Genomic DNA, 16,082 nt, shown 5'->3' with positions numbered 1-16,082 from the left:
TTTTTGAAATGGCCCCAGGTCGCCCTGGAAAGGGCAGGGCCTCAGGTGGAAGGGGTGGGGCCAGGACACTTCCATGCTTCCCCACCCACAGACCCTGACTAATCTGCGGGTGGGGGAGCATGCAAAGTCTTTGCCCCACCACCAGAGAGAACCATCAGCTGTTCTGAATAGCTGGGGGTTCCCTCTAGGTATCCATGCCCCTGGCAGTGGGAGGAGACTTTGCCTGCTCCCCTCTGTTGCCCCCAGGGCAATCAGGACCTGGGGAGGGAGAGCACATGAAGTCTCTTGCTCCTGCCCCCGCCCTGCAAGAAAGTGCCATGATTTGAGCAGCTGGCGGTTGACTTTAAGTGCTGAGCTCTTTTCAGGGTGGGAGGAGACTTCATGCGCTCCCCCACGCCCTCAGGCCAATCAGGGAGCTCCTGACTGGCCTCGGGATGGGGGGGAGCGGCAGGGTCTCTGTGGGCCGGATCAACTTGCTTGGCGGGTCGACTCCAGCCCGCAGAGGCCATTTTACCCACCCCGATCTAGATCATCCCTGATATCTATCCAACTAGCTTCTAAATATCTCCAGTGATGGAGATTCCACAACCTCCCTGGGCAATTTATTTCAGTGTTTAACCATCCTGACAGGAGTCCGCAGCTGATCCTGGGCTCCATGGGGCGCTGCTGCTATGAAATGCAGCGAGGAGCCTGACACCAGGCTACCTGCGGCATTTCAAAGCGGCAATGCTGCATGGAGCCTGGGGTCGACAGGGGAGTCCCCTCGCCGACCCCAGGCTTCAGGTGGTGCTTTTGCCTTTGAAGTGTAGCAACAGCCCTAGAGCTGTTGCTACACTTCAAAGGCGGAGGCACCCTAACGACTAATTGAATATTCGATTAGTCAATTACTCGCAATTTAACATCCCTACTTGAATGATGGTGATTGAGGTTTAATTAGAGGAGGATGAAGAGGTAGATGGCAATTCTGGGCATCCCCCAGCTACCCTCTCCCCTCCCGACAGGTTGCACCCAGTCCCGCTCACCAGGAGGCTGCAAGCGGCACAAGCATGGGCCAGAGGACTCTAGAGGAGTACGGGGTGGCCGTGCAGCCAGCAGCTGGAGAGAAACAGCAGTTTCCCCTTCAAAGCACTGCTTCTCTCCAGCATCTGGCTGTGTGACTGCCCTCTCTGGAGTCCTCTGGCCAGCACTTGAACTGCTCGCCACCACCTGTGCCTCTTGCCTGCTCCCCCGACCTGCAGGTGAGCTTTTGTTTGTATGTGGGGATATCTGTAACTCAAATGTTTGTAACTCAGGGTATGTCTACACTACCCCCCTAGTTTGAACTAGGGGGGTAATGTATGCATACCAAACTTGCTAATGAAGCCCGGGATTTGAATTTCCCGGGCTTCATTAGCATAAAGCCGGCGCCGCCATTTTTAAAAGCCGGCTAGTGCGAACCCCGTGCCGCGCGGCTACACGCGGCACGGACTAGATAGTTCGGATTAGGCTTCTAATCTGAACTATCTGTACGCCTCGTGGAACCCTCTGGGAGTAACTGTAGTTACAATGACTTATAAACTAACCACTCCCACCTAATTCAGGTCAGCGCGTGGTTTGTGGAACTGTAGTCGAATTCCACTGCTGTGTTTACCCAATGTTGTAGCTCGCAGGGTACCTAAATAAAAGTTCCAAATTCAGTGCAAACGCTTTCTGCCGTATTCGGCAATATAATCACCACTGAGCACTTACATGGTGCTCTTTAGTCTAAGATGTGTACCCACTTCACAAAGGAGGGTAAGGAACATTAACTTAATTTCACTGAAAGGGTTCCTGAAGCACAGAGGTTAAGTGACTTGCCCAAGATCACAGAGCTATCAGTAAGAGAGCCAGACATAGAAGACAAGTCACTTGACTCCCATTGATGGGGCCTGTCTGCTGGACCACAGAAAGGTCATGAGTAGATGGGTGCATTACCTGCAACACCAGAGTGCATCAACACCATCGTGATAACATAGTGTTTTAGAAGCTACATTCTGGTAGGAACAATAACAAGGTCAGTCCTTGGTACTTGGCAGGTGAGTGAAGGAAGAACTGTTTTTCAAACTGCCAGCCACACATGTGAGCTGAACAGTTACTCTTGATGGATTTTTAATGGTGTCGCGTTTTGGTTTTTATTGTATGGAGCTCAGATACATTTGCATTTTAAAACAAACCTAGCAAAAAGTATACGTAAATCTTAAACCTGCACAGATTCCACTGGGACTTTAAAAACAGAGCATGAGTGTATTTTTATATACATGTATACATACTGGTGTGTGATTTGATAACACTAGGAAAATATTTCTGACAATAAATAAGCACCACTGTTATTTATTATAATTTGTAATGCCACAGTACCTAAATGCCCAGTCAGAGTTGAGAACCTGTTCTCAGTGGTGCACACTCACACAGGAAGATAAATCCATGCCCTTAAGAACTTACAGTCTAGTTGGCTGAAATTCTTTATTCACCTGTCTTATGCAACCACTCAAGGGATCAATTATAAAAATCAGTCACTTATGAGAGGTAAGTCTTCCAATTAACGTGGAGCAGAATTATACTCAGTACCTTTGTGGATAATTTGTGATAGATTCCTAAAAGCAGGACTTAACCTGGTGAAGGAGAACTCTTGTACAGATTCCAATGTAAAATTTAAACTAAATAACTTGCCACTTTTATAGCACCTTCCATCCAAAAACCTTTTTCTACTATTCAAATATCAATTATTTAAATCTCATAATTTCCCTATGAAGTAGGGAAGTATTAGCCCCAATTTTTTTGGGGGCGGATCGAGGCCTACAAAGATTAAGGGACTTGTCCAGGGCTATACAGTGAGTCAGTAGCAGAGTTGGGAACAGAGCCCACATCTCTCTACACCATTAGCATAAACCCGTGGTCCCCAATCCGGTGTCCGCGGGCGCCATGGTGCCCGCCAGGTCCTTTACGTGCACCCGCGGAGCAATCTGGGCTGGCCCTGCCCCTGGGCGTGCGGCAGATGCCAGCCCCGGGCGCATGGCCGGCCCTGGCCCCGGGTGTGCCGTGTGTGCCGGTGCCGACCCTGACCCCCGCCCCCGGATGCGCTGCGCGTGCCCTTGCCGGCCCTGGCACTGGCCTTGGCCCCGCCCCTGGCCTTGGCCCCGCCTCCGGGGGCGCCGCGCGTGCCCTTGCCGGCCCTGGCCCTGGCCTTGGCCCCGGCCGCGCGGAACCTGGGCAGCCGGTGCTGACCTCGGGCATGCAGCGCATGCTTGGCCCCGCCCCCAGTCACGTGGCCTGTGAGCGTCCCCGCCCCCGTACGCGCAGCGCGTGAGCGGCCCCGCCCCCAGGCACCAGGCAGCCACAAAACGTTGGGGACCACTGGCATAAACGATAACAGACGATTATTTACCACATTAGTTTGTGAAACAATATGGCTTGTACCTTAGCTGCCTTGTGTGACACTGTCTTCAGACTGTGTTTGCTGTGTATTTATGTCACTTGCATCAACAATTAAAAAGTGTTTTAAAGTAAGACCGGGGTGCAATTCTGACAATAAGTGGGATATTTGCTGAAAACAACCATAGCAGATTCCACTATTTTCTGGGATTCAGCACTGCAAGCTAGTATCAGTTACAGAGCACAGAGGTAAAAAAGCAGATAGGGTATAGGACAGCAAAATCACTGCATGAAACGATAGGACCAGGTGCTGTCAAGAGGCTACTTACTGTACGGCAAGAGGTGAGGGGGCTGTGTTGGCACCAGCTGTGTGGAAGGACCCAGGGACTGTGGCTCATCTGTGGTAGTGCCCGACTGCTGGAAAGCCAGGTCAATTTCTTCATCCGTCAGTCCTGGGGGAGAAGAGGAAATGAGATCAGTTTAGCTTCTTTACTCACTTGATGCGCCTGTAATTAAATCTGCAAGCCTGGCAGAGCCCTTTCAAGCTGCAGAAGGATTTTGGTGGTGATTCGAGTAGCGTCACCTCCCCGATTTTGGATTCACTGAAATTACTCTTCCCCCCCACCCCCCACTGCAATTTAACCTTAAGCGACAGAATATTAGCCTCGATGCCGCTTCCAAATGTGGCTCATTCAATTTCCTTAATTTATCCTTGAGTTTATTGCTGCTTTGGAAGTAGCTTTCTATTGCAATTCTCCACTCTTCCCCCGAAAAAAAGATACCATCAACTGCAAATGTGGCTCATTTTAATCTGTAATGGTGTAAAAAAAAAAAGAGAGGGGAAAAAACGAACAATAATGCATGAAAACAGACAGGGAAACAAAAAACTAATTATTGGGTTAGACGACTAATTAGTCTAGATCGTTTCCGAAGATGGGAATAATTTGCTTTATTTTATGACAAATGCAGAAATAAAAAGAAAAAATCAGGACTGACTGTGATTAGTATGAATGGGACACAGAATGCAAGGAGGAAATAAAACTAACAAAACAGATGAAAACAAGGCCAAACTCAAACTTTCAGATGAGCACTGTCCCAGCATACTGCTGCCTGATTATATTGCCTTAGGCCAGCCTGGTTTTTATTCTGCACATCACTGTAGCCACCCTGCACACATGGTATGTTTTGGTGAAGTCTTTCCTAGCTCTGGAAAATGCCAAGGTGCCCATCTGTAAGCGGCCACAACATATGGAGAGAATTTGGCCTATAAGGGGAAAAAGGAACAGCAGCTGAAAGATTCATGATGACCAGCATCTGTGAAGGAAGCAAGCACAGCTGGATGACTTTCTCAACAAGAGAAAATGTGCGCTAGCAAAAGAATGCAATGTTAGGATGGAGACCACAATGAGGGCCTGGGAGAATGTGCACTGACTGTGGAATGACATAAACTGTGCACAAAAGCAGGTAAAAGGCCAGCTCCCTACCCTGAGGAGCTTACAGTCTAGCTCAGGTACACCACAGCATGGAGGAGCAGTGCTTATGTAAAGTGTTGCAATATTGGGAATGAAATGATCATAGTAACAGGGCTTGCCAAAAATAAATACATCAATCAATCAATCAGTCAAGGGGGCTGGGATCTAAGGAAGCTGTTCCAAGCAGACAGGACAGCAAGGAAGATGGCATGAAGCTGGGAGTGGAGCAGAAAAGAGAAGAAGAACTTTCTCTTAAACATGAGATTAGCAGAGTACAGGCAGTCCCCGGGTTACATGGATCCGACTTACATCGGATCCCTACTTACAAACGGGGTGAGGCAACCCCGCACTAGCTGCTTCCCCCCAGCAGACCAGGGAGACGCGAAGCTAGCGCCCCCTCCCTCCCAGCAGACCAGGGAGACGCGGAGCAGCTTTTCTCAGAAGACACCTCAGCTTGAGAATAAAGGACTGAGGGAAGTGAGGTGTGGGAGAATAAAACTGAGCTCTGGAGAAATGTTTGGCTAGAGTTTCCCCTACAATATGTACCAGTTCCGACTTACATACAAATTCAACTTAAGAACAAACCTACAGTCCCTATCTTGTACGTAACCCAGGGACTGCCTGTACTGCCACATGGCTATTCTTGGTACTATTGGCAGATAGAATGCTTGGAACTTTACCACCTAGACTCTCTAGAGCAGCGGTTCTCAATCTTTTCCAGTTGGGAACCTATTTTGACAATTCAGGAAGACTTGGTGACCCACAGCAATTCAAAAAATGTGTGAATGGCACCTTAAGAGCCACCTGGGAAGATACCTGACGACCCTTTTGAAATATAATGGCGACCCATATTTGGGTCCCGACCCATAGGTTGGGAAACCCTACTCTAGAGCATCCTGGTGAGGTGTGATATAGGAAATAGCCAGGATTCTTAGAGCATTACTCCTGCTTGGAAAAGTTAACCTAGGATCTAAAATCTGACCGCACATTGTGCATCCACATAAAACAGACTACTCCATAACACAAGCAACACAGCCAAAAGTAGGTGTTTGAGGCTGTCTTTGGACTGCTACTTACAAAGGCATAGTACCAACAATGCTTCTAATCATCAGAGGGCTTTATATTAGCTGATTTTCATAACACTCCTGTGAGTTAAGTTACATATTATCCCAGTTTTATAATGGGCAACACAGGTTAAGTGACTTCTCTAAGGTCACAAAGTGCTGTCAGTGTCAGAGATATGATTATAAATATGAAGTTCCTGGTTCCCCCCCCCCCCCACACACACACACACAGCTGGATGCACGCCTCATCAGAGCAATGACTCAGAAAGGGTATGTCTACACTACCCCGCTAGTTCGAACTAGCGGGGTAATGTAGGCATACCGCACTTGCAAATGAAGAGAGAGCATAAGCAGATGCAAGCATTGTAGATCACTAGCAACCATGGAATTTTATAAAACTGGAGCCAGACACGCAAGCCAATATTAGGGGCAGGCTGCAAATGTAGCTCTCTCTAAAAAGGGGCATTTAGTTCTATTTCCATGCAAAGGTAGCAGATATGATAACATTTAACTCTGAGGAACATAAAGCAAGTTATGAAGGATACTTTGTCCTTGAGATATTTAAGCATGAAAAGAACAGGAAATAATGTTCATTGTTTCCCGCCCCCTCGATTCTGAGTCTGTTTGGGAAAAAGAAAGTTTTACAGATAAAATTTCTTGCATTATTCTGGTCATGCCCACTAGCAACACCACACTGCCACTATTTCTATTACAAAATGCTGTTTTAATAGGGAAGGAAAAGCTCATGTGAATGGTAATGAGATATGGAGCCTTTTATATCTAGGTTGCTGGTTTGAATCCAGCACAAGTCAGGAATGTGTGAAAGTCACTACTGTCCAATGGCTATTTTGTGGCCTCCACGAAGTACTCTCATTCATATGACTAGTTGACAAATGCCTGTGCCACAGAAAACACTACCAAATTGACCCCCTGTTAATAAGCAGAGGACAAGATTGTAACAAACACAAAGACTGAATGCTGTTAATCTGGCAAATTTCAAAAACATTAACCAAAAATTACAATATATTTGTAAAAGTCTTCTCTCAAGAGTAACTAATTTAGCCATCAAAATTCACTTGGGGCTGAACTTTTTCCTAGACACACTTATCCTAGCAGTGATTTCCCCAAACTTAGATATACCTAACTTTGTTTTTCAGGCTTGGGAATGCAAAAAATTATATCATTAATGTAGAAACATGGGAATTTCTGTACCAGATTAGACTAGTGGTCCATCTAGCCCAGCGTCCTGTCTTGACTTATCAAGGTGGCTAGTCTGCTCTTTGTTAAACAAATTCAAATAATTTGACCTCCCTCCTCCTCTGTCCCTTCTGTCTTGCCTAAACCAAAATGAAGCCAAGGGTCTTGGTACTACCCAGAGACTGTAAAGCCCAAAGTGCTGGTATAAGTGACCCCAGGTCACAGTGTACCACCCCAGAAGAATACTTGGCTCTTCTTGGGTTCGTGCTGGTTCAGGGACAACAAACCTCAATTTGTGTTCTAGGGTTCATCAGCTTCCCCCATTCTCCTCCTCCCTCCCCCAAGTCCCACTAAGAATTTACAGCCCCTCATCATACTGCATCTAAAAAGCATTCAGAGTCTTGTTCATTTCTCTTATCTAATATGAATTTAGCAACCCAAATATAACACTCTCTCTCGGGTGCACAACAGTGCCACAAAATCTAAAGTCTTGTGCTTAATAGGATTGTCTTTGGGGACAACTGTGTCAATAGAATCACATCAGTATATAATAGAAGATTCCCCCTCCCAACCCTCGCCTCCCCCAGTTTGAAAAGCAAACATTTTAGATCTTCTGGAGTTGCAGCAAGATCAAGACCATGCAGAATCCAAAAGGTTAAAAGGAACAATAAAGGAAACTGCCAATTGTAAGTGAATTATATTTGGCTTTGAAAGCTGAGCCACAGCTATATTATAAAAGGCATCTCTTTGCGTTGTTTACCATCACCCTGACTAATGCAGCCCTTTTTTTTGTTTTAAATAATCTCATGCAAATTAGACACACACTTCCTTCCAGTTGATTGCTATCTGCAAGGAATAATCTAACCACAGAGGGTACTGAGCAAGGACTGAGCGGAGGAGAAGGATGTGATGAAACTATCTTCACAGCCCTAGAGAATGCAAACCTCCCCCCGCCTCCCATCTCCGGTCCATCTATCTAATTCCTCCTTAGAGCCACTGCTTTTGTAAGAATTAGTCATAATTTTCATAAAGACTTAAAATGTCCTCTTTAGGTTTCAGGGTGTTGATTTGCATTATCTGACACCAAGCAGTGCTTTGCATTCTGATGTTCTTGCCTTTCTTTCAGGAACTTCACTATTGTTGCCATTTCCAATTTTCAGGAAAACCACAGAGCCTCTGTAAATTGTCGTTAAACACAGAATCAAAATAAATTAGAGAATGAGGCCAGGAGGTAATAATCCCTTTTACCTCTGCACTTGGGGGGGATATCCTTTGCTTGGGACTTTTAAAATTATACTGTCTATGTATACAATTTAAAAAATTCATTACTGTAATACCCGAGGATTTCACATACACTGAAACTTTTAGGCTACGTCTACACTGCAGGCTTCTCATGCAAGAGTTCTTGCGCAAAAGGTCTTGCGCAAGACCACGTCCACACTGCCATGTGCTTTTGCACAAGAGATGTGCTTTTGCGCAAGAGCGTCCATGGCGGTGTGGATGCTCTCTTGTACAAGAAAGCTCTGATGACCATTTCATCCATAGGGGTTTCTTGCGCAAGAAACCCCTGTTGCCTGTCTACACAGCCTTCTTGTGCAAGAGCTCTTGCGCAAGAGGGGCTTATTCCTCGTGGGGAGAGGAATAACTCTTGCGCAAGAAGCCCTCTTTTCTGATGCTTTACTGTAAATTTACTTGTGCAAGAACATGTGTGCAGTGTAGATGCTCTCCAATTTTTTGCGCAAGAACAGGTGTTCTTGCGCAAAAAGCCTGCAGTGTAGACGCAGTCTTATAGTCTGTAGACCTACATGGATCTAAAAAAATCCACATCCCTGAGCAAAGTAGTTATACCAACCCAATCCACCCCTTTCCCAGAGAGCTATGCCAACCAAAGAGCTTCTCTTACTGACATAGTTATGGTCTCTCAGGGAGGTGTATTTACTGCACTGATAGAAGAAGCTCTCCCATCAGCATAGTAGCATCTTCACCAAAATGCTGCCGCAGCTGTGCCACTGTATCCCTGTACCTGAAGACAAGTGCACCGTGAGTCTGTAGGAGAGCTGAGAACTGACCAGTTGCATTCCAGCCCTGTGCCTTAACCACAAGGCCATCACTTCCTGGATAAAATACTAAAATAGCATACAGTAGGGGAAACCCTGCATTAGCTGAGAGATAGACTAAATGTACTATTAAGTCTTTTTAGTCTCCAATACATACTCCTGTTAGGGCACTCTGTTCACTCCCCATTCTGTGTGGGTATTTTTCACTACATAATATTCCCCAGAGCTTCACCCAGGAACAGGATTTTCACCAGTTCTCGGAAGGTAAATTGGTTCTGAAGAGAAAACGTTACATTAAGAAAGGATGAAAAACTTTATCCCTCCTCCAGCAGAAAAAAAAAACGTTGAGTTAAACTCTTTTGTCGGTTTCTAAAGCTGGCATTACTCTAGCTTTTGTCTGATAGACCAGCCCCAGGGCTGTTGCTACACCTGCACTTTGACAGACAAGCAGGGGATTTTTTTTCCCCTCTTCCCTGGCTGTTTTTGGTAAAAAGTAAACAAGACAAATCTGGCTGACTTTGTTTAGGTGCAGTGAATCACCTGTCTGCTTGATGTCTATATCAAATCCCACAACTGAAACGAAGACCTATCAGCAGGTATCCTGAAATGACATTACTGCCCAGTCCCTGAAAACCATTGCATCATCTGTTCTCAAAAGAACATGGTCACAGTTTAAAAGAATCACCACACAAGCATCCGGGAATGTGATCCACAATAATGATTCCACCTGTTCAGAGTCAGTTCCATACCTGGCTCTTTTTAATCAAGATGCCAGTACTATTCTTCTTTCGACACTCAACCCTTTGAAAAATTCATAGAGTTTCATACATTTCACTGGGGTCAAAGATACAATCCCTTGATCCTTCTCCTTCCATATGTCCTTGGTAAGCAGGTCAATTTCAGCATAAGGTTTTACCCAAACCCAAAGTCGATAGAAACTTCCCTGTGATTTTTTTCTTCATCTAAAGGAAGGAGTTTATTTGGATGTGAACATTTCCCAGATCCACTTCTAACTCCAGCATTGTACAAGCACATGGGAACCTGACTGTCAACGTGAAAATGACCAGTCTAGTTTAATTGTCAAACAGAGAAAGGAAAAAAGTAAAGCAGGTTTTAAAGTAATTTAGAGTGCTTTGAATTGTTTCAGCTTTAATAATCTATGGCACTGTTACACACTATGAACTTCTCACACACACGTATCTATCTACATTCTGTGCAACTGTTTAATGTGCCAGAAGTCCCTTTAAGCAGCATTCTGACTTGACAACAGTGCCCTTCTCTGTTATCTTGCACTAAATTAAAGGAAAACCTGATTGACAGCACACAACTAAATATTCAGCTGAGCACCCAGGAAGTAGAGGGCTAAAAATGGCATTCCTTCCCTCCCCCCACACACACATTAAAAAAACCCTGGCAGCAGTTTCTCTTCCTGGGCTTTTGGAGTCTATAATAAAATGAAGTGTAATGAAGGACAGAAGGGCAGTGTCAGAGGGTGAGGGCTTGGGAGAGGGTAGTTAAGTATCTCCCTCTCCTCAGCTGTGTTTACTCCATTTACAGGACCCTGAGTGATTGATATATGGACTGAAGGAGAATGGCCAGGAACTTGCTGCCTCCCCAAATGTCAAAGTGATGGGAGAAGACACCCCCAAATGCCTAAAATCCCCAAACGCTCTTTAAAGTGCTCAAAATTAAAAAGGCAAAAGGAGAGACTCAGCCAGGAAAAGAAGAAAAAAGTAAAAAAGAGGGGAAATTTTTATTTATTATTAACATTTTGTTGGAACAGTGGAGTGCAATAAGGACTCTCAGAGCCGTTAAAAGTCGTTGGGTGACCTGCAGACCCCTATTTCCCAGAGCCTTGTATAAAATTGAATTTTTTAAACATAAATTACACGTAATGACGACACTGTAAAAACTAACAGTAATGGAAAGCTGTGCTGTATTTCATTAGCCTGTATTATTCCGTGCCACCTGATCCAGCCAGGCCTTGTTTATGAGTTAGTGTGTTAGCAGATGCCGATGGAAGCATTTGCTTCGACCTTGCTCTTCTCATTGGGGCATGAAATTACGACGGCAGCACCTTGATATTACAGCCATAAATACAGTAAACTGCAAATTTAAGCCAACGGCTCCTATTGTCTCCGAACATAAAGCTGATCGGTATTTATTTAAAAGGAGAACGAAAAAAAATATTATATATCACCTTGTTTATGGGTCCGGTTTCCTCCCCCTCCCCCACTTAATCTGCCTTATTCACTTGGTTAAATACTAAACAAACTAAATCCTGCCTATTTTCTACTGATTAAATATTCTCATGAAATGAGCATTGTTTTCAGGAAAACTCAATCAAAGTATTTCCATCCTGAACAAGAAGGGGCTGCTGAGTGAGTGTCTCTTTAAATGAAAAACCAAGAACAAGTGCTGCAACTTTTCTTCTTTGTTTCTAAATGTGAGAAGTTCAACATATACAGTGAAAAAGTTGCTACTAGTCACTTAGTGGAGGGTTGGTATACTGTGTATGTTTTCCTTCAATTATCTCTATTTTAAAATTTGCTCCTTGTTAATGCTATTTCAAAAGGTGGCAGCAAAAGAACAAAAATAGAAAAATAAATAAAATAAATTTAGAAAATTAAAAAAGGCACACACAGAAACTAGATGTCTCCCCTTAGGAAGCAGGAAAAGCTTGGAATATTGCCTCCCATGGGCATTTTGGGTAAAAACCCATGCACTAAGATCCCCACAACATATATTAAATTAGGAGAGAAAAAAAATCAACACAAAGGCAAAAGGACACTGGGTTATTGCAAAGCATATCGCTGCATAAATCACAGCATTATAAGGTAGTGGAAAATGTATTTCATTGGTGGTTTAAAGGAGAGGAGACACAGTTTTGCCTGTCATAAGAGTCAGGTCTTTCTCTTCTAATACAGCGAGTTCTCTATTTGTATGAAGTATGTTATCTCTGTCCTGCTCACGAAAAAAAAAGGAAGGATAGTCGAAGCAAAAGCTTCCAGTAGTAAGTTGTACATTTCAGGGACTCAAATTAGATTAAATGCTAGAAATAGAGTATAGGGAACAATTATGGAAGCGGAAGAAGTGGTTTGAATACATGATGTAATATAGGAGGTCTTCTTTACTTCAAAATTCTGTGAGGCTGCCAGATGCAGTATCAAGGCCTCAGAAGGATTTTGACTCATCACCTTTAAATCAACAGACTGCTCACTTTGGTAGTCATAGATTTTGCTCAAGATCAGTCAAAACTAGGGTCATCCAACCCGGATACAGAGTTTAAAAAGAAGCCCAGTTTATACTTAAACTTATTCATTAGAAAAATGGAGACAGAAGCCTAGCAGCAGAGTGGGGGCTATCCTGTTTATTGCGTTGAGTGTAACATGTATGATTAACTGCCCTGTGTGCGGGTGGCGTATGTGTGCACCTGTTGCAAGGAGCTCCTGACTCTCAGAGACCGAGTTTGGGCTCTGGAGGCCAGGGTGGCTGAACTGGAGGAGCTAAGGGAGGTAGAGAGATCTGTTGATGAGACCTTCCGGGACACTGTAGTACTGTCCCACCTCCGGTCTGAGAGCCCCAGTGCTCTTAAGGAGGATGAAAGTCTCAAGGGAACAGAGCATTCAATGGGAGCAGAGGGAAACCATCCCGTAGTTGGGACCCTCCTTCCAGAGGATGTTGCGGTATCCTCTCGCACTGAGGATACCTCTGAGGGGGAGGGAATGCCAGTTGTTAGGAAGAGGTAGGTGTTAGTGGCAGGTGTTAGTAGTGAGTGATTTGATCTTTAGAAACATAGATAGTTGGGTTTGTGATGACCGGGAGAACCGTATGGTCACTTGCCTGCCTGGTGTGAAGGTTGCGGATCTCTCAGGCAATCTCCATTAATTTAGATGCCTCATCTCCTAGAACTGGAAGGGACCTTGAAGGTCATCAAATCCAGTCCCCTGCCTTCACAGCAGGACCAAGTACCATCCCTGACAATTTTTGCCCCAAATCGCTAAATGGCCTCTGCAAGGATTGAACTCACAACCCAGGGTTTAGCAGGTCAATGCTCAAACCACTGAGCTATCCCTCCCCCAGATAGACTTATGTATAGTGCTGGGGAGGAGCCAGTGGTCGTGGTACATGTAAGTACCAATGACGTAGGGAAGGGTAGGAGAGATGTCCTGGAGGCCAAATTTAGGCTGCTAGGAAAGAGACTGAAATCCAGGATCTCTATGATGGCATTCTCTGAAATGCTTTCAGTTTCATGCGCAGGGCCAGGTAGGCAGGCAGAGCTTCAGAGTCTCAATGCGTGGATGAGACGATGGTATAGGGAAGAGGGGTTTGGATTTATTAGGAACTGGGAACACTTTTAGGAGAGGGGGAGCCTATACAGGAAGGATGGGCTCCACCTAAACCAGGGTGGAACCAGACTGCTGGCACTAAACATTAATAAGGCCGTAGAGCAGTTTTTAAACTAAGAGATGGGGGAAAGCCGATTGGTGCAGAGATGCATGTAAATCGGAGAGAGACTTCTCTTATAGGAGAATCCATAGATAGAGATTCTCTAAGCTGTAGTCAGAAAGAGAGGAGGGGAGAGGGCAACCCATGGGCCAGAGCAGACAAACAGCTGCATATAAAGGAATCCAATGCATCAGGGAAGGGCAGAAAAATAAGCAGTGGCAAATTTTTAAAGTGCTTCTACACAAATGCTAGGAGTCTGACTAATAAGATGGGCGAACTAGAGTACTTCGTATTAAAGGAGGAGATTGACATAATAGGCATCACTGAAACCTGGTGGAATGAGGAAAATCTGTGGGACACAATCATACCGGAATATAAAATATATCGACAGGATAGAGCAGGCCGGGTGGGTGGCAGAGCGGCACTGTATGTGAAAGATAATGTAGAATCAAATGAAATAAAAATATTAAATGAATCAACATGTTCAATAGAATCGCTATGGATAGTAATTCCATGCTCCAATAATAAGAAATTAGCAGTAGGGATATATTACCGATCACCTGACCAGGACAGCGATACTAACATTGAAATGCTGAGGGAAATTAGAGAGGCTACCAAAATAAAGAACTCTATAATAATGGGGGATTTTAATTATCCTCATATTGACTGGATACATGTCACCTCAGCAAGAGAAGCAGAGATAAAATTTCTCAATGGCTTAAATGACTGCTTCTTGGAGCAGCTGGTGCAGGAACCCACAAGGGGAGAGGCAATTCTCGATTTAGTCCTGAGTGGAGCGCAGGATCAGGTCCAGGAGATAACCGTTGCAGGACCACTTGGGAATAGTGACCATAATATAATAACATTTAACATTCCTGTGATGGGAAGAACAGCTCAGCAGTCCAGCACCCTGGCATTTAATTTCAAAAAGGGGAATTACACAAAAATGAGGAGGTTAGTTAAACAGAAATTAAAAGACACAGTGACTAGAGCCAAATCCCTGAAAGCTTCATGGAAACTTTTTAAAGACACCATAACAGAGGCCCAACTTAAATGTATATCCCAAATTAAAAAACATAGCAAGAGACCTAAAAAAGAGTCACCACGTAAAAGAAGCAGTGAGGGACAAAAAGGTATCTTTTAAGAAGTAGAAGTCCAATCCTAGTGAGATAAATAGAAAGGAACATAAACACTGTCAAATCAAGTGTAAAAATGTAATAAGAAAAGCAAAAAAAGATTTTGAGGAACAGCTAGCCAAAAACTCAAAAAGAAATAACAAAATGTTTTTTAAATACATTAGAAGCAGGAAGCCTGCTAAAAAACCTGTGGGTCCCCTAGACAATCAAGCTATAAAAGGAGCAATCAAGGACGATAAAGCCATTGCGGAGAAACTAAATGATTTCTTTGCTTCAGTCTTCATGGCTGAGGATGTTGGGGAGATTCCCAAATCTGCACCGTCCTTTGTGGGTGATGAATCTGAGGAATTGTCCCGGATTGAAGTGTCATTAGAGGAGGTTTTGGAACAAATAGAAAAACTTAATGTTAACAAATCTCCGGGACCGGATGGCATTCATCCAAGGGTTCTAAAAGAACTCAAATGGGAAATTGCTGAACTATTATCTGTGGTTTGTAACCTATCCTTTAAATCAGCTTCCGTACCTAATGACTGGAAGGTAGCCAACGTGACACCAGTATTTAAAAAGGGCTCTAGAGGCGATCCGGGCAATTACAGACCGGTAAGTCTAACTTCAGTACCGGGCAAATTAGTCGAAACAATAGTAAAGAATAAAATTGTGAAGAATGTAGAAGAACATAATTTGTTGGACAAAAGTCAACATGGTTTCTGTAAAGGGAAATCCTGTCTTACTAACCTATTACAGCTCTTTGAAGGGGTTAACAAACATGCGGACAAGGGGGATCCAGTACATATAGTATACTTAGATTTTCAGAAAGCCTTTGACAAGGTCCCTTACCAAAGGCTCTTGTGTAAATTACATGGCCATGGGATAAGAGGGAAGGTCCTTTCATGGATTGAGAACTGGTTAAAAGACAGAAAACAAAGGGTAGGAATAAATGGTACATTTTCAGAATGGAGAGGGGTAACTAGTAGTGTCCCCCAAAGGTCAGTCCTGGGACCAATCCTTTTCAACTTATTCATAAATGATCTGGAGAAAGGGGTAAGCAGTGAAGTGGTAAAGTTTGTGGATGATACCAAACTGTTTAGGATAGTCAAGACAGAAGCAGACTGTGAGGGACTCCAAGAAGATCTCACCAAACTGAGTGACTGGGCAACAAAATGGCAAATGAAATTTAATGTGGATAAGTGTAAAGTAATGCACATCAGGAAAAATAACCCCGACTATACGTACAGTATGATGGGGGCTAATTTGGCTATGACAAATCAGAAAAGAGATCTTGGAGTTATCGTGTACAGTTCTCTGAAAACTTTCACA

At 44.2% G+C, this 16,082-nt stretch overlaps 1 protein-coding gene across 2 annotated transcripts in view; it reads right to left on the bottom strand.

The window, feature by feature from the left end:
• Positions 1-16,082, bottom strand: part of PEX14 (peroxisomal biogenesis factor 14) — a 117,440-nt gene that overhangs the window by 21,813 nt on the left and 79,545 nt on the right. For both annotated transcript variants that reach the window (XM_006127059.4, XM_089773049.1), the window contains one exon: positions 3,720-3,842. In XM_006127059.4, the coding sequence (XP_006127121.1) occupies positions 3,720-3,842 (123 nt within the window). The remainder of the gene's footprint in view (positions 1-3,719; positions 3,843-16,082) is intronic.

Source organism: Pelodiscus sinensis, chromosome 24 (assembly GCF_052426305.1).
Source record: "Pelodiscus sinensis isolate ZL-2025 chromosome 24, ASM5242630v1, whole genome shotgun sequence".
Classification (NCBI taxonomy): domain Eukaryota; kingdom Metazoa; phylum Chordata; order Testudines; family Trionychidae; genus Pelodiscus; species Pelodiscus sinensis.
This window is presented reverse-complemented; position numbering and strand designations above follow the sequence as displayed.